The sequence below is a fragment of the Aquarana catesbeiana genome, linkage group LG02 (assembly GCF_042186555.1).
Source record: "Aquarana catesbeiana isolate 2022-GZ linkage group LG02, ASM4218655v1, whole genome shotgun sequence".
NCBI lineage: Eukaryota > Metazoa > Chordata > Amphibia > Anura > Ranidae > Aquarana > Aquarana catesbeiana.
In genome coordinates, this window is record NC_133325.1 from 534,223,394 (window position 1) to 534,250,963 (window position 27,570).

The 27,570-nt window shown below is 45.8% G+C and overlaps 1 protein-coding gene across 2 annotated transcripts in view; it reads left to right on the forward strand.

The window, feature by feature from the left end:
• Positions 1 to 27,570, forward strand: part of STRIP1 (striatin interacting protein 1) — a 614,942-nt gene that overhangs the window by 135,316 nt on the left and 452,056 nt on the right. For both annotated transcript variants that reach the window (XM_073615854.1, XM_073615856.1), the window contains exon 3: positions 15,218 to 15,292. In XM_073615854.1, the coding sequence (XP_073471955.1) occupies positions 15,218 to 15,292 (75 nt within the window). The remainder of the gene's footprint in view (positions 1 to 15,217; positions 15,293 to 27,570) is intronic.

Here is a 27,570-nt window from a genome sequence, read left to right on the forward strand (position 1 = left end):
TCTTTGAAAACAAATAAAAGCCCAGGCCCTGATGGCTATACAGTTCATTTTTATAAGAACCTTTGTGACTCCCTTACCCCAATCCTTCTTAAAACTTACAGTGTAATTTCTTTATCGTACATCACGGGACACAGAGCACCATAATAATGACTATCTGGGTTATATGCTACTTTAGGTGATTGGACACTGGCAGCCAATAGTAAGAAGGTTCCTCCCATATAACCCCTCCCATACAGGAAGTACCTTTTAGTTTTTTGCCAGTGTCTTGAAGGTGATGGTCATGGCTGTGGAAGCTCTTCAAATTCTTCAATGATGTCCCAGTGAGGATGTTATAATTGGATCCATTCGGATGGCATGAAAAGCTAAAGTGGATGGTACCCGAGCCTCGGTTCAAGAACAAGGTTTTGCCTGTAATGTGTCCTTTATGGGGCTGGACCCTTGTTATATGGTATTCCTGGTCTATCACTTGCCCAAGGGAACCAGAAGGGTGCCTTACAGGTCCAAGGGTGTGGACCCCGAACAGAGGGGGGACCCGGTCCTTGAAAGTCCTCAGTGGCGCTACCCGCCGTGATGGGAGAAGATTGGGCCTGTATCAGGCCCTGCAGCGAGGACCGGTGAGTGCTCCCTCTGGGAGGCCTAAAAATACTACTGTTGCTATAACATGACCTGTTTTAAATCCCAAATTTGCGCGCCTTGTGTCCCCACTGTATCGGAGGTTACAGAGGACAGCCGGCAGGTGCACTTATGCAGGTGTCTCCCGCACGTGGGCCGCATGCACCGGGCATGCGCAGGGAGCGTGCGTTGGGGCATGCCCATTCGCCTGTACTCATTCGCGTGCGCGGATGGCAGTCGCCACGTGCATCGCGGCATGCCTGTGTGCGCCGCACGTTCTGGGCGCATGCATGCGCCGTGAGGATTCCCGGCCGTTCGTTAGTCACGTGGCGGCGTGTATAGAGGGAGGTCACGCGCCCGCGTGTGCCAATGCTGCTTTTCAGTTTAGGGTCATAAGAGTCAGGAGCCTAGTGCGCGGTGGGACACAGAGGGTTGGGCAGTTGCAACAGGTTGAAGGCTGGTAAAGGCTGTGGTAGCTGCTATACGCTGGATTCAGCCATTTAGCCCAGAGGGAGTACTTTTTCCTCAACCCTTGTAAGCAATGCCTTCCAGAAAACGAGGTACAGGGAGCAGGGCAATTCCAGGGGTTAAAGTGACTCCTTCAAAAACAGGAGATCAACCTCAGGTTACTGCAGCATCAGTCTCCCCTGAAAGATCTGCGGCATTTGGCCTGGCTGAGCCATTGCATTTGTCAGGCATAGTGGCCACTACCAATATCCCTGCATCGGCTTATGTTACTAAGGATGACTTAGCATCAGCCCTAGCTGGCCTTGAAGGCAAGATAGCGGGTATGATTGCCACAGTAACGCAGGGAGCGAAGAAGCGTCATAGATCTCCCTCTCCTGAGCCTGGTCCCAGTGGAGAGTCACTTGAGCACCAGGACTCTCTTAGCCAGATGGGTCCTTGTGATCTGGATCCAGAATGGGCAGAGGATTTGGAGGAGGTGGCCGTAAAGGATAAAGAGGAATTAGAGGCTGAAGAGTCCTCGGCGGAGGACTCAGGTTCTGAGGAACCAATTTCGGCTTCCCAATCCCAGAAATTGTTTATCCAGTCTTTGGCTGAAATGGTGAGAGCTGGGTTTGTTATCCCCGGTACAGGGACCAGGACTCTCCTGTTCTATGTTGGGATCCTTGCGTCCTCAGCAAGGTCCCCAGGCATTCCCTTTGCATCCATTATTGGAGCAGGTGATTTACGCTGACTGGGACCACCGGACAGGATATACTTGCCTCCAAAAAGGTTTTCTTTTTTATATCCTATGGAGGAAAAATTCAGGAAGAAGTGGGATACACCTTTGGTTGATGCTGCCATTTCTTCAGTGAATAAAAGCCTAACCTGCCCAGTGGATAATGCCCAGGGGTTTAGGGATCCGGCAGATAAAAAACTGGAATCCTTACTAAAAGCTTCCTTTGCGGTGACGGGGTCAGCAGTACAACCGGCAGTTGCGGCTATCGGTATTTGCCAGTCCTTGAAGGACCGTTTTAAGAGGTTGGTCAGGAACCTGCCTGTTCAGGAGGAATTTTCTGACGAATTGTCGGAACTTCCTTGCGCTTTATGTTTTGCGGTAGACGCATTAGAGTACTCGATCCAGCAGATGTCTCGTTTTGTGCTACTCTCAAACCATATGCGCAGGGTCTTGTGGTTGAAGAACTGGTCAGCCGAGACGCCATGCAAAAGGCTACTTGCGGCTTTTCCTTTTCATGGTGAGTGTCTATTTGGAGAGGATCTGGATAAATATATCCAAAAGATCTCAGGAGGAAAGAGCTCCTTGCTTCCGGTTAAAAGAAGGAATAAGCAGCCTTCCTTTAAGATTCCCAACGCTCCAGGGCCAAGTGCCCCTTCTCCCAAGAAGTATCGATGGCCTCAGCCGCCTATTTTTAAGAAACCTCAGGGTCAGAAAAGACCCTGGACCCAGAAACCGGCCAAGACCAATTCCAAGTCTTCCTTGTGAAGGGGCGCCCCCACTCTTGCGGGTGGGGGGCAGACGGCGGCGGTTCTCAGATGCTTGGGGGAAATTGGTTCAGGACAGGTGGGTCATTTCCACTATAACACAAGGTTACAAAATGGAGTTTCGGGATTTTTCCCCCAACTCGGTTTCTGGTATCCAGAGTCCCATCAGACCCGGGGAAAAAGAAGGGCCTGTTCCTGGCTTTAGAACAGCTGGAAAGGCAGGAGGTAATTATCGAGGTTCCGCACAAGGAAAGATTCAAGGGGTTCTACTCGAACCTATTTACAGTGCTGAAGCCGAACGGGAAGGTAAGGCCCATTCTGTACCTCAAGTCCCTCAATTCCTTTCTAAACATCCAAACCTTCCGTATGCAGTCTGTCCGTTCAGTAATCGCATCCTTGAGAAGAGGAGATTTTTTAGCATCCATAGACATCAAGGACGCATACCTGCATGTATCGATTTTCGGTCCACATCAAAGATTTCTGTGCTTTGCAGTAGAGGGGTGTAATTTCCAATTTGTGGCACTTCCATTCGGTCTAGCCACGGCCCCTCCAGCCTTCACAAAGGTTCTGTCTCCAGTGTTGGCATTCCTAAGGTCCCAAAAGATCTCGGTGGTAGGATATCTGGACGACCTTCTGTTAAGGGACCAATCTTACTCCACCTTAGTAAAAAACGTTACAACTATGGTTCGTTTCCTGAGGTTCCTAGGCTGGATTCTGAATACGGACAAATCGGCCCTTTGTCCAGCTCAGGTCTTGACATATCTGGGCCTGATCCTGGACACAACCCAAGAAAGGGTAATTTTATCTCCCTTAAAGGTCTACTCCATAGTGGAGCTGGTTCGAGAGGTCAGAGGGGTAGAAAGGCCTTCGATTCGACTGTGCATGAGGCTGCTGGGCAAGATGGTGTCATCTTTCAGCGCAGTTTGCCAGTGTCCAATTACCTGAAGGTAGCATATAACCCAGATAGTCATTATTATGGTGCTCCGTGTCCCGTGATGTACTCCAAAAAAAGAATGTTACAGGTAAGCTGTTTTAAAAATCAATTTTTCACCAAATTCTCCTTTCCCACCACAGGCTTTAGAGGCTCACATTACGGTTATACCTAAACCTGGCAAGGACTCCACCTTCTGTGGGCGTTATTGTCCCATTTTCTTTACAAATATATATATATATATAAACGTCTATACTCTAAATTGATTGCTACCTGCCTCACGCCCCTCTTACCAGACCTGATTTAACTTGATCAAGTTGGCTTTGTACCCGGACGGGAAGCCCGGGATAATACCCTTAAGACGATACTTCTCATGGAATATGTCCAAAGATGCCATCTCCCTGCATGTCTACTCTCGGTGGATGCTGAAAAGGCATTTGACCGGGTTAACTGGACATTTTTCGAACATACGTTGCGACACATAGGCCTTGGCCCGAACTTGCTTCATAAAATATTAGCCCTTTATGGACACCCGTCTGCAAGAGTCCATTCCAGTGGCTTCCTCTCAGATCCTATTTGGATCCACAATGGCACTCGACAGGGGTGCCCTCTTTCCCTTCTGCTCTACGTTTTGTCCATGTAGCACCTTGCCCTTGGCCCTAGACAAGACCCCAATATTAAGGGTCTTTCGATAGGTCAAAGTCAGTCCAAACTTTCACTGTATGCGGACGACCTTTTGTTATAGATAACCAGCCCCCACATTTCTGTCCAAACCATAATTTGAGCATTTCAACAGTGGGTCTGGTAAGCAATTTTAAAGTTAATTACGACAAGACTGAGGCCCTGAATATCTCCTGATGTATCTAGACTTTTTTTTTTTTTTTTTTGCAAAATCTTTTTATTAAGTTTTATATTGTCAAAATTGCCCACAAATGGCCAAATGTTACCCACGCAGGGGCATATCCTCTGATGCGACAGCAGACCACACCAGGGCACATCATTCAACATATACAAACTTGCTTAACTATACCCCAATGGGGGAGAGGGTTAATTCAGGAGAAATTGTGCTCTGTATTAAAATGACAAGATAATGTGACTAGAAAGATTGGGTCAACTTGCTAACATACTATAACCATAATGTTAGTTTAGGAATTAGTTACCGCATCAGATGCCGTGGCATTAATCGTCCAGCCAACAGGTCCATACCTTTTCAAATTTCTGTGGGCAACCCCTGCTCGAGTAGGTGGCTTTATAAAGGGGCAAACTGGCGTTCACTAGGCTTTTCCAGAATCTAACAGAGGGGGGAGATGACTGTTTCCAGGTCATTGTGATGGCCTTGCGTGTATAGTATAATAACAAAGATATTAGTATTTTCCTAGTTCTGAGTATTGGCATTTGTTCCACTAGTCCCAGCAGACAATGTTTAGGATCACGAGGGACATCAAGCCTAGTGACCCCAGTGATCACCTGGAGTACTTCTTTCCAATAATGAGCAATTGCTGGGCAAGCCCAGAAAATGTGAAAGAAATCCCCTGGCTGATAAGAGCAGCTCCAACACGCCGGTGAATACGCTGGCAACATCTGGTGCAACCTGTGGGGCGTGTAGTGAACTCTGTGTCCAATTTTGTATTGGATTAGCTTGTCCCTGGCTGAGACCAGAGGGGAGAACGGAAAATCCCAGATCTCCTTCCAGTCATCATCATCCAGCCACGGTATGTCCCCCCCCATTTCCTGCGGAGGGAGGACAGCTCGGGGATGCCAGCAACCAGCAGGACCCATAGATCTTAGACGTGGGTTTCTCAAGATCCTTCACCCGAAAAGGTGGATTTGAGTTCTGAATACTCCAATACAATTGGTTGGCCTAAGAACTGACACCTGTGGCATGAGCAACTTGAAGATACCGAAAATGGGCCCGTGCAGGTACGTTAAATTTGGTACGCAATACATGAAAGGAAATGAATTCTCCGTTGGTGATTATATGTTTAAGGGTCAATATTTTATATTTAGCCCAGGCCTGTGGATCGGGGATGTTATTGAACTGCAATAGGTTAGGATTCAGCCACAGGGGGGTATGAGGAGACCAGGAGTTCGGCTGGGGGGCCCTCAGCGCCTCCCCCACCTTCCACGCCCGCATAGTGGTGCGCATAGAAGGGGTGAGGCAGTGAGGTGTTTTTGGCCCCCTGAATAGTGTACGCATCCAGTCAATAAATTTCAGTGGGAAACCCATTCTTCTCAACACCTCCCACAGATACACCCACTCCACCGCGTCAATTGCTTTCCCCATATCAAGGGTGGCAATGGTCTTAGTGCTCTGGTTAGTATGGGGGGCATGAATATTAGAAAACAGTCTGCGTATGTTAATGTCTGTGGACCTACCTGGCATAAAGCCCGTTTGGTCAGAGTCAATCAGGGATTTTTTTACCTTATTAAGCCTAGCGGCCAGTAGTTTGGTTAGTATTTTTAGGTCGCAGTTTAGGAGCGCTATCGGCCTGTAGGAGGCGCACAACTTAGGGTCTTTTAATAGGCTTTGGAATGAGAACAATATGGGCTTCCCTCATAGAGGATGGTAAGGAGCCCTGTTGGAGACAGGCCTTAAACATCTGAACTAATTTGGGGGCGAGTAGTTCTATGTGAGCTCTATAAAATTCTATGGGCAGTCCATCCGGCCCCGGGGTCTTCCCTGCTGGAAAAGACCTGATGGCCACTGTGATCTCTTCTGATGTGATCTCTGAAACAAGGAATCGTCTCTCTGCATCAGAGAGCCATCCCAGTGCCAGTGTGTCTAACATGGAGAGCCTTTGAGCAGGGTCAAAGCTATCAGGGAGTGAGGAGACCTAGAGAGAGGTATAAAACTTGGTGAATGCAGATAGGATATCCTCCTGGGAGGTGACTAATACTCCTTCTTTCGTAAGGATTTCGGGTATAACCGCTAAGGGCCTATCCTGCTGTGCTAGCATCGCCAGGAGTTTACTATTTTTATCTCCATGCTCGAAATATTCCTGTCTATTTTGTATACCAACTCTGGTGATGTATGAGACATGGAGGTGTACTTCCCGCCTAAGCGATGAAAGGTTCTCGAAGTTGGGGACCGTAGCCGAGGTCGAATAATGAGTCAGAGCCTCCTCAACTTTGTGTTGCAGGTCAGAGACCTTGTCCCCAAGTTCCGCCCTAACCGCCGCCACAGCCGAGATATATCGACCCCTGCTGTGAGCTTTGGAAGCATCCCACACCACCTCCAGGGAGGCTGACCCCACATTATCCACCCATCAGTCCTGCAAAGAGGGAGAAACCTTATTATGGACTGCCTCATTGTTGATCCAATGGGGTTATAACCTCCATAGGGCTTTGCTCCTTGACTTGGTGGTCCTAATGGTCAATTTAAGAGGATGATGATCAGATAGGCCAGAGGGAAGGTAACTAGCCTCCTGGATGTTGTCAAGGAGGGCAGCATTGGCAAAAGCCAAATCTATTCGGGAGGATGTTTTAAATGTGGACGAAAAGCAGGAGTACGTTCTATCCTGGGGGTGAAGCCACCTCCATGCTTCTTGGAACTCAGTTGCCTGAGCCCACATACCCAGGTCAGAATTAAAAGTAGATTGTGGGGAGGGCCTATCTAATTCATGGGACAGCGTGGCATTAAAGTCTCCCATGAACAGGACGGATGTCGGGCAATGCCGAGCCAGCCTTTCATATAATGTGTACAGAATATGTGTTTGGCTCGGAGGAGGCAGATAGACATTCACAATGACATATTTCTTGTTATAGACGCTCAGCACCACCATAACAAATTTCCCCAAATGGAATTTGTTTACTGATCAATATAGATACCCCTCTAGAGTACGAGGAGTAGGTCTCATGAAGTGCCCTTTGTACCCATGGCTTTTTCAGGACCAACACCTTACTACCAGTTCAATGCATCTCCTGCAATAGCACTATATGAGGGTTATGCAGTTTTAGGTATTGAAACATTAGTGATTGTTTATATTTGGAGTTAAGCCCCCTGACGTTCCACGACAGAATGGTCATCGACTCAGCATCTGAGGAGGGCATCATGGAACACCAGGGGGAAATGGATGCAGGATAATCTCGTCAGACAAGTGGATGCAAATAAACCCAGATATGGCACTTATATTCAGTAACACCAGAGCAACATAATACATATTCTGTTCTTTAGAGCAGGAAAAACCCTCCCCCCAAAACACATAACACCCTACCCAAACGTTGTAAAAAACAAGTTCAAGGACCAGAATTGTAGGCCAGAGAACCATACATACCGATGTAAGTTTTTTTCCCTTAACTGGAAAAACCATTGAATCCTTGGGTCGCTGGGACCCCTAGAAGTTGGGCCGCAGGGCCGGAGGTGGATAGAATCCTTCCCAAGGCAGTCCGGCTCAAATCAGGGATGGAAATCCAACGTGTAGGGAGGGAAACGGGGGCAGCAAGGGGCACTTCTGTTCAAAGGTGGGGTGATTCAGTGGCCGTCATCGGAGCTCCTCAGGTAGGAGTGGTTGACAGGCCAGCCAGCAACAGAAGGCACAAACCCTCAACATGGGTAAAAATGGAACGTGACGGGGAAAAAGGATCGGGGAGAGAGTAGCTATTGCTGGAAGTCATCAGGAGATAGTCCTTTCGAAAGGGAGAGGAATACTTAACCACTCCCTGCTGATTGTAGTCGGTCACCATTCCCCCCGGTCGTATGTGATTAGCGGGTGTCCAGCCACTCCATCGCAGCCTCTGGAGTGTCAAAGAAATGAGTGTTATCATAATTAGTGATCCGTAACCTGCTGGGATACAACAGGCCAAATCGAATTCCTTTTTTCTCTGAGCCGGCGCCTCACATCAGTAAAGGATTTGCGGCGTTGCTGTACTTCTTGAGAGAAGTCCGGGGTAAAAAGAACAATTTGGTATTCTCATACTTAATTTCAGGCATGGCACGTGCCGCCACCAGGATGCGATCTCGATTGCGGTAATTGAGCATCCGCAACAGGATAGGGCGCAGAGGGGCCCCAGGTCTCAGAGGGAGCGGTGGGACTCTGTGGGCTCTTTCTACCATGAAGGTGGGCGGTACGTCTCCTAGGTGAAAGAGGGTGGGCAATAGATGCTCCGTGAACTCAGCAGGTCTAGGGCCCTCCGCTCTCTTTGGCAGTCCAAGTATACGGATATTGTTCTGCCTGAGGCGGTTTTCAGTGTCTATTGCATGCTCTTGAAGCGCTTTCACCTGGAGCTGCAGGGCCTTCACCTCCCTGGAGTCCGACTGGACCATATCCTCCACCTTGGAGACCCTGTCCTCCACCATCTCAGCAACACGGGACCGAAATGTACCTATATCCTGGCGGATGAGGCCGACATCCACTGTCAAGAAGTCAATCTTTGCTGTCAGGATCTCTTTGCAGGGGGGGCACGAGGAGCTTTTGGACCCGATTTGGAATAACGGATCCTAGGGTGGCCCATCCAAGGATCACCTTGAGATGAAGGTCGATCCTGGGGAAGGCTAAGGGTTGAGAGCTCAGGGCCCAGGAGCAGGGTAAGAACTATGTCAGTAGCGGTGCGTCGGCACAGGGGCAAAGTTCCTTCATTGGAGGTCAGCGGGCAGGCTTCGGGGTGCTGGCAGCAGGATGGAAGATGTAGTAGTGATGAGCTGCCTGCACTGGATCGGGGCCCCCAGCAAGGCACAGCTTCCTTGAGGGTGGAGGCACAGGGCAGGCAGAGCAGTAATGATGGGACACAACTGATGGCACGGGGAAGGTAGTATTATGCTTCCGGGGTACGGATTGTGGCAGAGGGAGGACAGCACTATGTTGCTGGGGCACAGTATTATGATGTGGAGGATGTGCCCTGGGCAGTGGGCCGCAGTATGACGATGGGCAGCAGGTAAGGGAATAAGAGATGCTGAGATGGTGAGCTGCCTGCACCAGATAAGGGCCCTCAGCAGGGCATGAAATAATAAACCAAGGATTAGCTAGTCCACCCTCTTTACCCAAGTGCCAAGGAGTGGTGTATTTGCCTCACATCTCCTTGTATTCTCAGGCGGCGTCCCTTCTTCGCATTCTGGGCTGTTACCTTAGTAAAACGTCTAAACTGTGGACTCGTGTTGAGGATGCCTTACTCTCCCCTGACATCACTTCTTTACTATGGACAGAACCCAGTCATAGGCCTCCGAGAGACCTTTTACTGACCCTTACTATCGCTACCTTGCATATCTGGGACAGGTATTTGCAATGGCAATCACACACTTAGTCACATGAGTCTAATTTTGCAAGTATCTGCTAGTTCTCTAACAGGTAATCACACAGATGCTTACCGTGTTAACCACTTCAGCCTTAGTGACATGGTCATACGTCAGGTAAAGGGTTTATACGGAGATTGTGCCTGCAGCTACAGCCATAATCCCAGGATCTTTTTTTCAGCCGGTGATGGACTTTAATGTAAAAGTGATTCTAGTGGCTAATTAGCTGCTGAATCCCTTTTACAAGCAGCAGAAGGGCCCCCCCTCTCCCATCACTTTCTGCCACCTTTCTGAAGCAGACAGTTCCACTAGCTGACCATAGAAATGACCGAGGACTGGAGCATCCCTGATCATCTCTATGGTCTAATAAACTGGAATTGGCAACAGGTCGTTGCTGGCTTATAAAAGCATTGAATCAAATTGATCTTTCTTTGATCTGGGGTCTGATAGACTTTAGATCTCTATCACAAGTCATGTTTTGTTGATTCCTTGTGATAGCAATAAAGTTGATTAAAAAAAATAAATCTTAGAGATAGTGTAAAAATTAAAATAATCAAAGGTGTTTGTGCACAAAGGTGAACGCATGTGTAAATGATGTTCAGACTACACATGTGAGTTATTGCCGCAAGCGTTATATCGAGCGCAAAAATTCTAGCACTGGACCCCCTGTGTAACTCTAAACTGGTAACCTGTAAAGGCTTATAAAGTGTTGCCTATGGAGATTTTCAAGTACCACAGTTTGGCACTGTTCCACGAGCATGTGCAATTTAAGGCCTCATGCACACAGCTGTTTTTACCAGCATCAGATGTTGTTTTTTTTGCAGCCTAAAAACAGCCTCTTCATGTTATTCTATGGCCTCATGGGCGCACACAGGCTTTTAGGAGCTGTAAGTGATATAGGCGTTTTCAAGCTGCAAAAAAATCTAGGGCCAGCGTGTTCTGAGGACTGACATTACAGTTGTAAAAACATCTGACGCTGCTAAAGTCAGCTTAAGGCTGGATACAGCCTTAAGCCACGTCAAGTGTTTTGTCAAAATCAATGGTTCCCTATGAGAGCCCATTAATTTGAATAGAATTCACATCCAGGTTGGATCATGATGATCCGACTTGTGGTGTTATTGTGCTCTGAGGATCTTGAGGGGGGGTAAATAAAAACAGTTCACAGCATTTTGCCAAAGTCCTTTATTAATGCAGTTCCGACGTGTCTTCTCACTCTGGTCTTCTCCCCTCTCCAGTGATATCTCCTCCCTCTGGTTCTTCTCTCTCTTCCACTGATGTCTTCCCCCTTTTGGTTCTTCTCCCTCCGCTGTCTTCTTCCCCTGGTTTTTCTGCCTCCGCTGTCTTCTTCCCCTGGTTTTTCTGCCTCCGCTGTCTTCTTCCCCTGGTTTTTCTGCCTCCGCTGTCTTCTTCCCCTGGTTTTTCTGCCTCCGCTGTCTTCTTCCCCTGGTTTTTCTGCCTCCGCTGTCTTCTTCCCCTGGTTTTTCTGCCTCCGCTGTCTTCTTCCCCTGGTTTTTCTGCCTCCGCTGTCTTCTTCCCCTGGTTTTTCTGCCTCCGCTGTCTTCTTCCCCTGGTTTTTCTGCCTCCGCTGTCTTCTTCCCCTGGTTTTTCTGCCTCCGCTGTCTTCTTCCCCTGGTTTTTCTGCCTCCGCTGTCTTCTTCCCCTGGTTGTTCTTCCTAATGTGATGTCTTTTCCCAATGCTAGCTTCTGCTGTTGTGTTGGGTTCAGCAGGTGCCACTACTTATATAGCGTATATGTGTGTGTGTGTGTGTATATATGTATGTATGTATATATATATATATATATATATATATATATATATATATATATATATATATATATATAGGTCATTCAGATACCCGCCCCCTTGTGATGGCGCCACCTGCCCCAGCTGGTATGGATCTTGGGGGGGGCCTCACGCCTTTTTATTTTTTTATTTTTTATTTTTTTTACTTCTTTTTACTGGCATGGGGTCCCCCCTCAAAATCCTCAGAGCTCAAGATACACCACAAGTCGGATCATCATGATCCAACTTGGATGCGACATTTATTCAAATCAATGAGCTGTAATGCCACGTACACACGGTCGGACTTTTCAGCTACAAAAGTCAGACGGACATTCAACAGACTTTCGATGGACTTTCAACAGACTTTCGAACGACCGGACTTGCCTACACACGATCACACCAAAGTCCGATGTATTCGTACGTGATGACGTACACCAGAATAAAATAAGGAAGTTGATAGCCAGTAGCCAATAGCTGCCCTAGCGTGGGTTTTTGTCCGTCGGACTAGCATACAGACGAGCGGATTTCTGGGTCCGGCGGAGTTATGACGTAAAGATTTGAAGCATGTTCCAAATCTAAAGTGCGTCAGATTTGCGACTGGAAAAGTCTGCTGAAGGTCCGGTGAAGCCTACACACGATCGGATTGTCCGCCGGATTTGGCTCGGCATCCGTCGGACAAGTCCGGTCGAAAAGTCGGATCAGTTAAGATGGCTCTCATAGGGAACCATTGATTTTGAATAGAGGCAGAGAAATGCTGCTAAAGTTGCATTTACGCCAATGCAAAAAGCTACTAAAAGTATGTTTTTACAGCCGTTTTTTCCTGTTGGTAGTGGCTTTGCAGCTCGTTTTTTCTGACGCCCTGTGTGCATGAGGACTTAATAAACAATTTGGTATTATGTTGTGTTTTCTGTGCGTTTAAAAATCATTGTATTTTTGCACCCACCATTTTATTCTCTAGGGCCACTGCTTAAAAAGTATATAACGTTTGGGGGTTCTAAGTAATTTTCTTGCAAAAAATGCTGATTTTTACATATTTGTACAAAGTCTCAAATTTCGCCCACAGCTGAAGTCGTTAAGTAAGCGGATAAACTGAGATATATTTTTTTATTTTATTTCTGGAACAGTTATTTTACATAGTAGGCGAGGTTGAAAAAAGACACAAGTCCTTCAACTCCAACCTATGTGTGATTATGTGTCAGTATTACATTGTATATCCCTGTATGTTGCGTTCATTTAGGTGCTTATCTAATAGTTACTTGAACCTATCGATGCTCCCCGCTGAGACCACCGCCTGTGGAAGGGAATTCCACATCCTTGCCGCTCTTACAGTAAAGAACCCTCTACGTAGTTTAAGGTTAAACCTCTTTTCTTCTAATTTTAATGAGTGGCCACGAGTCTTGTTAAACTCCCTTCTGCGAAAAAGTTTCTCTTCTGCGAAAAAGTTTGTTTTGTGCAACGACTAATGGCTCTGTAAAATCATGGGGAAATCGACCTGGCAATAAACAATTAACACTTTTTTTTTTTTTTTTTTTTTACTAAAAGCATTCTCAATGTACTGCATTTTTTCACACCTGCCTAAAACTTTTACAGAGTTTTGTATTTTCAGGAATATACACTTTTATTGTGCTTTTAATACCCAGTCTTTGCTAAAATAAAAGATGTTGGATCGAGTAAATGGATAACAAACCGTGAAGTTTTACAAATTTGCATGCCTGTGAAGTGGCAGTAAACTACTGTACCTAAAATTGTCCATAGGCGATGCTTTAAAAGCATTTACAAGCTGTCAGTTTAGAGTTGAACATGAGCTTTGGTGCTAAAATTGTGGTGATACCTCATGTGTAGTGCAATCACTGTTAACATATGCATGTGGGAGTGAGTACACCCCTCACATTTTTGTAAATAGTTTATTATATCTTTTAATGTGACAACACTGAAGAAATGACACTTTGCTACAATGTAGTGAGTGTACAGCTTGTATAACAGTGTAAATGTACTTTCCCCTCAAAATAACTCAACACAGTCATTAATGTCTAAACCGCTGGAAACAAACGTGAGTACACCCCCAAGTGAAAATGTCCAAATTGGACCCAATTAGCCATTTTCCCTCCCGGTGTAATGTGACTCATTTACTGTTACAAGGTCTTAGGTGTGAATGAGGAGCAGGTGTGTTAAATTTGGTATTATCGCTCTCACTCTCTCATACTGGTCACTGGAAGTTCAACATGGCACCTCATGGCAAAGAACTCTGAGGATCTGGGAAAAAGAATTGTTGCTCTACATAACGATGGCCTAGGCTATAAGAAGATTGCCAAGACCCTGAAACTGAGCTGCAGCACAGTGGGCAAGACCATACAGCGGTTTAACAGGACAGGTTCCTCTAAGAACAGGCCTCGCCATGGTTGACCAAAGAAGTTGATTGGACATGCTCAGCGTCATAGCCAGAGGTTGTCTTTGGGAAATATACGTATGAGTGCTGCAGCATTGCTGCAGAGGTTAAAGGGGTGGGGGGGTTAGCCTGTCAGTGCTTAAACCATATGTCGCACACTGCATCAAATTGGTCTGCGTGGCTGTCGTCCCAGAAGGAAGCCTCTTCTAAAGATGATGCACAAGAAAGCCCACAAACAGTTTGCTGAAGACAAAGCATCCTAAAGACATGGATTACTGGAACCATGTCCTGTGGTCTGATGAGACCAAAATAAACTAATTTGGTTCAGATGGTGTCAAGCGTGTGTGGCGGCAACCAGGTGAGGAGTACAAAGACGAGTGTGTCTTGCCTACAGTCAAGCATGGTGGTGGGAGTGTCATGGTCTGGGGCTGCATGAGCACTCCCAGCACTGGGGAGCTACAGTTCATTGAGGGAACCATGAATGCCAACATGTACTGTGACATACTGAAGCAGAGCATGATCCCCTCCCTTCGGAGACTGGGTTGCAGGGCAGTATTCCAACATAACAACCCCAAACACACCTTCAGGATGACCACTGCCTTGCTAAAGAAGCTGTGGGTAAAGGTGGACTGGCCAAGCATGGCTCCAAACCTAATACCTACTGAGCATCTGTGGGGCATCCTCAAACGGAAGGTGGAGGAGTGCAAGGTCTCTAACATCCACCAGCTCCGTGATGTCGTCATGGAGTTGTGGAAGAGGACTCCAGTGGCAACCTGTGAAGCTCTGGTGAACTCCATGCCTAAGAGGGTTAAGGCAGTGCTGGAAAGTAATGGTGGTCACACGAAATATTGACACTTTCGGCCCAATTTTATACATTTTTCACTTAGGGGTGTACACGCTTTTGTTGCCAGCGGTTTAGACATTAATGGTGTGTTGAGCTATTTTGAGGGGACAGCAAATTTACACTATTATACAAGCTGTACACTCACTACTTTACATTGTAGAAAAGTGTCATTTCTTCAGTGTTTGCACATGAAAAGATATAATAAAATATTTACAAAAAATGTCAGGGGTGCTTTACGGTTTTTTTTTTTTTTTTTTTTTAAATTCATTTTATTATACATTTTTTATTTTTACACCTTTTTCTTTATACTTGTTTTGCTACCACAAGGGATAAACATCATCCCTTTGTGATGGCTTGCGTAGTGACAGGTATTGTTTCTTAAAAAAGCATTGTCTTCCATTTGTATTGATTAGCTAAACAACACAGTTGTAATTTTAAAACCATAATAAAACATGTAATATATTTTTTTTCTTGTTCCTCTGTTAAAGAACTATACAGTTATACAGAAAGCTCAGAATTTCAGCTAAACAAGAAATGCTTTTATGAGGACTTTCAAATACATGGTGAGTGACCCCTTCCATTTTTTAAAATAAATTGATTGTGATAAGTATTTAGCATATGTACTTGCCAAGTTTTTCTACAGTATGACAATGTAGCACTATTCACGCTTCAAAATATTGATCAACGCATTTTGCATGTTCCCATGGTTCCTCGGGACCAAGGGAAATAGTGATATATTCATCCATATGCATTGTCTATTTCACCATAGTCCTCAGGAAGCATGGGGACATGCGAAATACAATGTTTGCAGTGAAGTGTGAATAGTGCTAAAATTGTGATATTGTTGAAAAGCTTGTGATATGGAAAGTACATATCCTGAATCAGTCGTATATACCATACTAAATGTGTAAAATGGTCTGTCTCTCATTACATTTTTGTGTACCTAGTTTGTTACTGTGTTGTTTGTAAAAAAAAAAACAAAAAAAAAAAAAAAAACAACATTCTTTATTTGAGAAGAGTGTATGCTTACAAGATAATAGCAATTATATTGCAAATTTTGTAAAGATTCAAAAAATAAAATAAAAATAATTAACCAGACATATAAATGCAAACATTGGACTTTGACATGACACACCTAGCATCTTGTTAAATTAAAATGATGTCTGATAGTCCCATACACAGTGTTTTGGAGGGTAAAAAACCCGTCAACACTATAACCTCCATATTAAACAGGAACCTCTTCCAGCTCGATACATGTAGACATGTTAGATAAATTCTAACCAGGTATCCCAAATTTTACTGTACTTAGCTGGACACCCCCTGTGAGTATATAACTCTTTCATGTACATTAGTACAGCTTTAACTGCAGCTATCCAATCTTGGATGGTGGGTGGCAGTGCTCTAAGCCATGTCTGTGCGATAAGCAGTCTTGCCATGAATAACAATTCCTGCAGGAAAGTGTAAAGAAATTTATGACTCTGGGTCTCAGAACACTCCCAGTATATCCTGCTTAGGGCAGAGTGTGAGGGGGGGGGGACCCTATTTCATCGTGAATACATTTTGCTACTTGGGACCAGTAGTCTTGAATCACAGGGCATGACCAAATAATATGAAAAAGGTATCTCCACAGCTAGGGCATAATGGGCTGTAGTTGGCTCTGTATTTGGCCATGCGCAGGGGGGTCAAGTAAGATTTGTGTAGAATATATAGCTGAGTGAGACGGTCAGACAGTTTAGGGGAGACCTTCATGCATGCATCCAACACTTCCTCCCATTCTTCATCCTCCATCTCCCCCACATCCCCAGCCCAGTGGTCTTTTAATTGGTAAGCTAATGCTGTAGCAGATGGAAGAAGTAGACTATTATAAAATGTGGAAATAAGTTTTATGCCTCAGACTCGAATATCACATCCAGGGTATATAGTTACACTAGATTTGGAGGGGAGTCTGGAGAGTGTGGCGGAGCTGCAGGTATCGAAAGTGCATTGAATTGGGAAGACTGAAATTGTATTTAAGTTGCTGGAACGATTTCAGGACCCTCCCACAGTAAACACCAGATAAGTGTAAAGTCAATTGAGAAGAAGCAAGCGGGACTTTAAAGGTGCCAAAGATAAGTGTGCCACTCCCCTAGCAATCCACAGATTATGGTCGATTATAGGAGCTTGGCCAGACAAGGATTGTCCCACAGGGGTGTGTGACTATGCGTGGAGGGAGTCCTGAGTCTGCGCCTCACCACATCTTAAAATGATGATATAACAATCCTTTGTGATTTCCCAGAGTCCATGGGTCACCAGGGTCTCTAAATAGGAAGATGAAAAGGGTGTGTGTTGATACGGGAAAGGGGGGAGCACACCAATGCCAGATAGCGATCCCTATCCCCCTTATCTAAATAGAAAAAATGGGACACTTGCGCTGCCAGATAATACAAATGAAAGTCGGGAAGCGATGTGCCCCCTAAATCCGTGGGGTTTTTCAGCGCTTGCCAGGACAATTTGTGGTGGGTATTCCTGCACACAAAGGTATTCAGAATAGATTCCAGAGATTTAAAGATCCGCAGTGGTATATACGCTGGAGCATGCCATAGGGTATACAAAAATTTGGGTAACAAAACCATTTTAATTAGGTTGACACGGCCCATAACGCCCAGAGGAAGTCTAGTCTAGCCCACGTCTGCATTTTAGCTTTTAAAACTGCAATAGAGGTTCTAAATTTAATATTAAATTTATTAAAGTTACTCTTCTGGAGAGCGAGTAACCATAATGCCAAGATATTTCATGGAGCTGACACGAACTAAGGGGGGAGCTTGCATATCAGTTGGGGCCCCAATATCCAAGGGAAGGATCTGTTCTATTGCATTTAGTGCTGCTGTTAAAGAGGGGCCGGCATCCTCCAAATAAAGGAGCATGTTGTCTGCATATAAGCTATCCGTCTCCACTAATTGACCACTGCGCAAGCCCCTAATCCCAGGATGCGCTCCGAGCGTTGTAGCTAGGGGTTCTACAGCGAGGGCATATAATAAAGGAGATTGGGGGCGCCCCTGGCCAGAGGGAAAGCATCTGAGACCGTGCCGTTGACCAAAATCCTAGCTACGGGAGCCTGATAAAGAAGCTGAATCCACTTAATGAAATTGGGTCCAAAACCAAATCGGGCAAGGCATTCCCAAAGATAGTCCTATTCCACTGAATGGAATGCCTTGGCAGCGTCCAAGGACACTACCACTCTGGAGCCAATCTGATAGTGTTCAGCTTGTATGTTCATAAGAGTCTGCGTAAGTTAAATGCTGTGTTTATAGCAGGCATAAACCCAGTTTGGTCGGTATGGATAAGACTCAGGATCACTTTAACGTCAATGCCAGGACCTTGGCCGATATTTTCTTATCAAGTTGGAGGAGGGTTCAGTTAATACAATTAAGGCTTCACCCATGGGTTTGGGTAAGGAGGCGGATTTAAAGATGTTTGAAAATAGCTTATGTAGTTTGGAAACTAAGGTCTCACTAAAACTTGTGTAAAATTCAAGGGGGGGCCGTCTGAGCCAGGGGCCTTGGAAGGGGCAAGATGGGACATTGCCTCTTCGATGTCATCAGTGGAGATGGGAGCCTCCAACATCTCAACCTGTGAGGAAGTTAACGTAGGAAACACAACGGTAGAGAGGAAATCGGTCAGCCAGGGAATGGTTAGTGGTAGACGCATATAGGGATGCGAAGGGGCAAAACTCTCCAGCCACTAGATCTGGATCACGAATGGGTTGAACAGTCTCATCGCGCAGAGAGACCACCGTGGGCAGTTTATGCTCCAAGTGTGCCAAATAGGTTAGCAGAAGCCCTGCACGCTCCCCACACTCGTATACCCTCTGCCTATTGTAGAATATTTTCCTTTCTGCTCTTTCAAAGATGAGGCTGTATACGGGCCTGTAGTTTTAACCTGATCTGCCGTGACTGGCGGGGGGGTTTGTTTTAAAGAATTGCTCCATTTCTACCATTCTTTCTTCTGCTTGTTGGACTACCTGCGCAGAGGACTTCCTGTATCTAGAGATTCGCTGTGAAAGGACCATCTGAGCATGGGACTTATGACGCGTACACACGACTGGACTTTCCGGCAGAAAAGTTCAGACGGAACGAATCCATCGGACATTCTGATCGTGTGTGGGCTTCATCGGACCCTTTCTGTCGAAAAATCTGACGGACCTTAGAAATAGAACATGTTTCAAATCTTTCCGACGGACTCGATTCCTATCGAAAAACACGTTAGTCTGTATGCTAGTCCGACAGATCGAAAAGGGCGCAAGGGCAGCTGCTGGCTATTGTACCTTGGCTATTGCTACCTTTTCTAGTCCAGTTGTACGTCATCACGTTCAAAATGATCGGACTTTGGTGGGATCATGTGTAGGCAAGTCCATTTCGTCGGAACTCCATCAAAGTCCTTCGGAGTTCAGTACGACGAGAAGCCTGCTCATGTGTACGCGGCATTAAACGAATCCCATACTTTCTCGAATGGAGCAGAGTCACGATTGGCTCGAGAAAAAAAATTCTCATTCATCCCGTACTCCCTCCAGATCAACTGTTAACCAAAAGGGGTTGAGTCTCCACATATATGAAGGGGAGGGGAACACATTTTAATTACTATCCAATAGGGCGCGTGGTCAGATATGCGTGGGCTAAAGCCTGCGTCGCTCAGGTTTGGTAGCAGGGATTTGGATAGAAGAATTAAATCTATACGGGACATAGTATTATGTATTGCTGAAAAGCAGGAGAAGGTTGTGTCATCTGGATGTCCATGTCTTCAGGCATCTACCAGTGCAAATTCACTCAGGAGTTTCCCGAATCTCGCGTGAGAAGGTGTGGGAGTAGTTGGCACAGAGGCAAGCCTATCCAGACTGGGGTCAACTACAGTATTAAAGTCCCCTAGCCATATAGCCGGTACAGTGGGGAATTGTGACATAAACGCTAATCCCTCTGTCAGGATATTAAATTGAAATGGAGGTGGTACATAGTAAGCCAACAGTAACATTTCTAGCCCGTTCAACATAGTGTGTAGAAATAGGAACCTGAGCGAGGGGGCGCGTAACCGGATGAGGACGTGAGTGAGTGTGCGGCATCCTCTTACCTCCTATCTCCTACTCATCCTGTAGACTTGTGCTGCAAAGTTCTAGATGAAGGTCTGTAATCAGGACTGAGACCGAGCAACAGGCTGTGCTGTCGACTGTCAGTGAGAGTGGCGGCAGGAACACCCAGACGCGGACAAGTGGAAGCAGTGCCGGCTGGTGGCTGAGGTGTGAGAGACTGCAGCCTACCTCCCCCCTGACCCCCCCCCTCCCCTCTGGATTGAGACACAGCCGGCCAGTAGAGTGGACCAGAGTAATGGTGAAGGGGGTAGAGTGAGAGGCTGCCTCCTCCCAACATTGGTGGGGGTGTGAGGGGTTTCAGCTGCATTCTTCTCTGAGAGATCCCTGCCCCGGCGTGCTGGAGTTTGGGACGGCAGGGGAGAAGGAGTCATACTTGGTCATCTGACTCAAAAAGACAGGGGAGACAGCATAGTGGAGATGTGAGTGGCTATTATCCCCCCTCCCTCCTGTTTAAACAGACGGCAGACGGCCTCTAAAGATCTGTGAAGAAGCTGTGTGAACAGCGAATGGATCACTGCTAGGAAGCCTCCCCCTCCCCCCTGCATCTCTACACCTGCAGCACTGGACGGTAGGAGCTGAACAACGCTAGCTCAAAGACTTGCTGGAAAGTGATATCGTGGATGGGTGAGAAATAACTAATGTACTTTACCTAAAGAAAAAAGAGGGTAAAAATTAAATAAAAGAAAAACTGTTTTTGACTACTGGGTGATATACGGAGTAAGGAGCTGGGGTTTTCGGACTGTGCGTTTGAGTTCTGTAACGGACTTTGCCTGCCTTGCTTGGTTTTTTCCCTTTTCCCTTCTGCCCCCCCCTTTTGAGTCAGAATAGATCAAATCCCCCGGTATAGCTCCATCTAGGGATAATATAGACAAAATGTGGCGTAGAAATAGTCGCATATTTTGGTACTTTTCATCTGCTTATATCATCATGCAATCGCAGCATGTCAAGTCAAGTCAAGCAGCCGCAAAACTAGAAAAATACGCTCATATTCCAGGGCAGACACCGGGCCAGACACCCCCCCAAAAAAAACACCCTACAGACTCAACAGGCACAATCCAACCGGCAGGCTGAGGATACAGGGGTAATAAAAAGTCAAGGACAGAGCCAAGTACCAATGCCAATGGAGGTGTGCGAGTTAGGGGGGAGGCCCTAGGGACAGGAGGTGGAAGAGGCCCTGGGGTCACCGCCTGGGGTTGGAGCCTTAGGGGATCCTGAGCCATCACTGAAAGAGGTCCTGCGGGTAGTTAATTCCTGCAGGGATTCCCTGAATGAAATGACTGTCCAACTTAGAACAATTCAGGAAGAGCTTTCCTTTGTCAGGCACGATTTACAAAAGGTCCAGGAGAGGACTACTGCCCTGGAGGGGAGAGTGGGCTTGGTGGAAGATGATCTGACCCCCTTAAACGGGAGTTGAGAGCTATAAGAGAGCAGATGAGATCAAACAAGAGCGTAAAATGGACGAAATGGAAAATAGGATTAGAAGATAGAACGTACAGATAGTAGGGCTTCCTGAGCATAGTGAGGGTGCAGACATCGCTGCTTTCCTGGAAAAGTGGTTTAGAGATACATTTGGGCAGGAGTCCTTTACACCATTTTTTGCAATAGAGAGAGCTCACAGGGTCCCCACTAGGCCCCCTCAACCTGGAGCTCCCCCGAGGTCTTTACTGGCAAAAATGCTCTACTACAAGGATAAAGTGACTATAATACGCAGAGCTAGAGAAATGGGCAACATATTGTACAACGCTACTAGGGTGTCTTATTTACCCAGATTTTTCATCTGACCTCTAAAAGCGGAGAGCTAAGTTTGGGGAAGTAAAACGCAAATTACGCCAACTAAATCTAAAATATGCATTACTATACCCAGCAAGACTACGGGTAACGGCTCTTGGGGAGACTACATTTTTTTTTTTTTATCTGAGGGAGTGGCTGGCAACCCATAAAGAGAGATTCTAGAAGAACAGGACTGCTTTACCTGGGAATTGTGAAGATAACATGACTGAGTACAAGTTAGAATAAAACACTAATATAACACTTGGGAGGAGGAGGAAAGAGAAGTGACTTATATTGATATTGCTCTCTTATTATATTTTTCTCTTTTTTTCTCTCCTTCCTCCTGGGTTTTTTTTTTTTTGCATGTAGGAGATGAGGGGTGGGGGTGGGGTGTATGGAAGGAGGGGAACAAAAAGCATGGTACCCCATTTTTTAAGGGGTACAGCAAAGTGTTCTCTTGCTATTGGTTTTGTTTTTTTGTTTTTGTTTTTTTTTTTTTCTTTTTTTTTTGGGAGGGAGAGCTAGGGAAGGGGATGGGATGAAATTAAAGAGAATCACATTAAAAACATTCAAAATGAGGTGTGTATGGTTAGGTCACAATAGAAGGCCCCTATCCAAACCTAGTAAGGTGATGAGAGAGTAATATAGGAGAAGCGGATGGTATGATTGGACTGTTTGGTATGTAAGTTCTGGTATGTATGCAAGGTTTAGGGAAGAATGTATGAAACACATTCAAAATAATGTTTTCTATAAGTTGCACTTGATCACTGAGATATCACAGGCAAAAAGCACGAATAAGAATTGGCACGAGTTATTGAGAAAAAGGAAATCGCACAATGCTATAATGTTAGGAAATTTGAACACTAATGACTAAAGGTACACCAACAAAAAAAAAACTTATCCTATGCTCTTGGAATGTTAGAGGCCTGGGGGACCCAGTGAAAAAAGCTGCAGTCCTGTCAATGGCAAAAATATATGGGGCCTCACTTCTGTGTGTGCAGGAGACACACCTTACTAACATCTCCATACCCCATTTGGGGTGGGGAGACTTTCGATCACAGTTTCACTCGGTTTATACCTCTTTTTCCAGAGGAGTGAGTATTTTGATCAAGTCAGGGGTAGAGGTTAACTGTATGCAAAGTAGGATTGATGAATCAGGGCGTTATATTTTTTTACACTGCAAGATAGAGAATAGAACATACGTATTGGCTAATGTGTATATACCACCCCCCTTTAATACTTCGGTCCTGCGTAGCTTGGTGGAGTTTGTGCTGGATAGGCCGGGGGTCCCGGTGATAGTCTTGGGGGACTTTAATATGGTCATGGACCAGAAAATAGATAGGTTCCCCCAGGGGGCACAACGGGGAGGAACAACGGATGACCGACTGTCCCGATTTTTGGGAGAGACGGGTTTGAAGAACATATGGAGAATACGGAACCTCAAGTCCCGGCGATACTCGTGCTTCTCCAGGACACTCTCCACATTATCGAGTATTGATTTAATTCTGGGGAATGAGCAGGCAATCCCTATAGTAAAAAATGTAAGCTATATGCCAAGAGGTCTGTCGGATCACTCCCCGATGACAGCCTCATTAGAAATAGGGGAGGGGAATCATTTGCGGGAGTGGAGAATAAGCCTCTCATGGATGGAACTTATGGAAGAACCACAGGATGTATTGTCAGCCCTAAGGGAATGTGTTGAGCTGAATACAGGTACCGCCTCGGAGGGGGTGGTTTGGGATACATCGAAGGAGGGGGGAAAAACTGGCAAGAGAAAGAGTGACACTAACAGAAGAAGAATACATTAATGACCTGTCACCTGGGAAGTTCAGGGCATGGATAGAGACACAACAAAACTATCGCTTAATAATGTTAGGGAAGGCAGAGAATAAACAGATCTTACAAAAACAAATGGCTTTCGGTGAGGGGGAAAGTGTAGGATAGATATTGGCCCAGTTGGTCAGAACAAATTCACCTTCATCAGTGGTGCCAATGATTACTACCAGCGAGGGCAGGATTTACTCACACACCCCGGAGATAGAGAGATTATTAGGAGGACCTATATAGTTCCAAGCAGGAGGAAATGGGGGAAGAAATGGACAACTTTTTTAGAGAATTGACGATCCCCTGTCTTTCTGAGGAAGATAGGACTGCACTTGACAGGCCTAGAACACTGGAGGAAATACAGCAAATCGTGCAGGGAATGGCGGGACAGAAGTCCCCTGGCCTGGATGGTTTGCCGGTCGAGACTTACCGGCATTTTGGAAGGGTGTTGCTCCCTGAGTTGTTGAGGGTCCTAAATTGGTCAGCGATAGGGGGAGACCTCCCCTCATCTATGATGGAATCCACAATAACAGTGATTCCTAAGGAAGGTAAAGATTCACTTAACCCTGCTTCTTACAGACCTATTTCCTTGCTAAACTCAGACACAAAGATTCTCGCAAAGGTCTTGGCGGCTAGATTAAATAAAGTTATACAGAAACTCGTCCATCAGGACCACAAGCACAAATATAAGATGGGTATACCTGAACCTCCAGTTCCCAACGGACGAGGAGAGAAGACGGGCCTTTCTATTTCTTGATGCCGCCAAGGCCTTTGATAGTTTAGAATGGAAATATCTCTGGAGAGTCCTAAAAGTGTTCCAGCTCGGACCTATTTTTACTAAATGGGTAAAGATAATATTATACACGGATGATCTCCTTTTATTACTTGGAGATACGCAGAACTCATTAAAAGAAACTATAGGAAAAATCTGAAACTTTGACCGACTCTCCGGACTTAGGATAAATTGGGAGAAATCTACTCTTCTGCCAATTGACCCCCTAGAAAGCTCCTTACCTCATGAGGCTGCACAGATACAAATAGCGAATCAAGTAAAATATCTCGGTATAAATATCTCCAGAGACCCCAAACAATTTATTGTGGATAATCTTGTCCTCCTATTAACCAAATTTAAGGGGAAAATTAAAATTTGGAAAAAACTCCCACTATCTGCGGCAGGTCGCTGCAATTTAATTAAAATGATACTGTTGCCACAGCTGTTGTACGTACTGCATAACTCCCCAGTATGGATTTATAAAAAGTTGTTCCAAAAAGATAGACATTTTATTTAGAGATTTAATCTGGAAGGGGGGCTCAGTAACAATTAGCTTAAACACTTTACAACTCCCAAATCAGGAGGGAGGAGTGGCCCTTCCACATCCCTTTAGCTATTTCCTGGCGTCACAGCTCCAACATATGGGCAGATGTGAATCCTAGGGGGGAGGATGGGAGAGGCTGATGCTCCTACAAAACACTCCGCATAATTCGCTGGTCGAAACACTGGAGGCAGGGTCCTTTTTGCGTCGGCTACCTACCTTAGAGTTAATGACGAGAGTCTGGGAAGCAGCAAAAAAGACTCTGGGATATAGAGGATTCACAGAATGGGAAAATAGCAAACTGGGGGAGGTTCAGAAACTGGGGAAAGACGAGGTATAAAGTACATCACCCAGCTCTTTCAGGAATTGATAGCGCAATTTGCAATTCCGAACAAATCCTTTTTTAGATATTTGCAGGTTAGGCACACACTGGCAGAACAGTTTAGAGGGAGGATACTAGAATGGAGTAGGATACCTGTGCTACAGAAAGTTACTGCCGCAAAAACATCAAAAGGCCTAATATCACAAGTCTATCCAAGTATATATAAAGGGAGTCGGGAAGGATTACAGGTTCGGTCCTACAGGGAGGAATGAGAAAGATGTGGGAAGTTTAATGGAAACACAATGGGAAAAAATTCTTGAACTTGCCCCATTGGTGTCGCTCTCCCTGCCCCAGAGGATGTCACACTTATTCTTATTATACAGAGCCTATTACACTCTGCAAAAGCTCTTCCGATTTGGCCGTAGACAAGATTATACCTGCCCTAGGTGTGGAAGGGCAGAGGGGGATCTGATCCATATGTTTTGGAGATGCCCGAGGCTATTCCAATACTGGAGGGAGGTAGTGGGTATTATAGGCCAGGTATTTGAAGTCTCTATAGACTTGGGAACCATGCTATGTGTGCTGGGGTGGATAGAGGGAGAAGGTAAACTAGGCGACGCTCAATTAGCAATCTTGAGATGCCTATTCCAGGCAAGGAAATTGATTGCTCAAAAATGGCAATCTACCATATCTCCATCCAGCAGAGAGTGGGAACAGGGCATGAATGTGGTGATTCTTAACCACTTGCCGCCCGCCATATAGCAGAATGACGTCGGCAAAGTGGTTTCAATATCCTGACTGGACGTCATATGACGTCCTCAGGATATTGAGCCGCTGCGCGCCCCCGTGGGCGCGCATCGCGGCGATCATTGTTGCGGGGTGTCAGTCTGACACCCCGCAACACCGATCTAGGTAAAGAGTCTCTGACGGAGACTCTTCACCACGTGATCAGCCGTGTCCAATCACGGCTGATCACGATGTAAATAGGAAGAGCTGGTGATCGGCTTTTCCTCACTCGCGTCTGACAGATGCGAGTAGAGGAGAGCCGATCGGCTGCTCTCCTGTCAGGGGGGATCTGGGCTGATTATCAGCACAGCCCCCCCTCGGATCCTACCCAGGACCACCAGGGAAGCCTCCCAGGACCACCAGGGAAGCCGCCCAGGACCACCAGGGAAACCAGCCACACTGGACCACCAGGTATGCCCCCTAGACCCCCAGGGAAATACTGATCTGTGCAAAGGCAGCTGCCAATCAATGCCCAGGCAGCTTCCAATCAGTGCCCAATCCCATGCCTACCACTGCCAGTGCCACCAGGGATGCCCATCAGTGCCGCGTATCAGTGCCACGTATCAGTGCCCATCAGTGCCACGTATCAGTGCCCATCAGTGCCGCCTATCAGTGCCCACCAGTGCCACCCATAAGTGCCCATCAGTGCCGCCTATCAATGCCCATCAGTGCTGCATATCAGTGCCACCCCATCAGTGCTGCCTACCAGTGCCCATCAGTGCTGCCTACCAGTGCCCATCGTCAGTGCCCGCTCATTGGTGCCACCTCATCGCTGCCGCCTTATCAGTGCCTGTCAGTGCCGCCTTATCAGTGCCCATCAGTAAAGGAGAAAACTTACTTATTTACAAAATTTTTAAACAAAAACAAAAGCAAAACTTTTATTTTTTTTCAGAATTTTCAGTCTTTTTTTTATCTGTTTCGCAAAAAATAAAAACCGCAGAGGTGATCAAATACTACCAAAAGAAAGCTCTATTTGTGGGAGCAAAATGATAAAAATTTAGTTTGGGTACAGTGTTGGATGACCGCGCAATTGTCATTCAAACTGCGACAGCACTGAAAGCTGAAAATTGGTCTGGGCAGGAAGGTGTCTTAAGTGCCCTGTATTGAAGTGGTTAAGGAAAGAACGTCTTACATTAGACAAGGCGCTCTTAAGAAATTTAATAAGATCTAGAAAATGTGATGAGAGAAAGGGGCAGGAAAAGGGATATACATATAAATAGTCAAAAGGACGCTTAATTAGAAAGAGGGTAAAAGAAAGGAAAACAGTTAAAAGAGGAGTGGAATGTAAAGTGCTGGGTGAAAGGTGAATGAAAGGAGTGGAAGTGAGATTATGTTGGCTTGGTGATGTATGAGTTAGGGAAGGTAGGGACATACAAAGCTGAACGAAGTTACCTAAGGGAGGGGAGCCTGTTTCCCCCTCTTCTTTCATAATTTTAGATGTATGTTGTTTTTCTTTTTTTTTGTAAAATGGGAAAATGCTTTAATAAAGATATAAAGTTAAAAAAAAAAAAAAAAAAAAAAAAAAAAAAAGAAAAAAAAGAGGAACCTGCCCTGTGGATCAGATTGCAGCATCAAAAGGGAGAACTGAGCAGTTTTAGCAATCGGTATTACAACACCCCTGGAATTTGCAGTATAAGGGACCTTATATATCCACCCTACCCAGGGCTTTTTAAGGGACAACTGCAGTTGGCCCATAAGGTGGGTCTC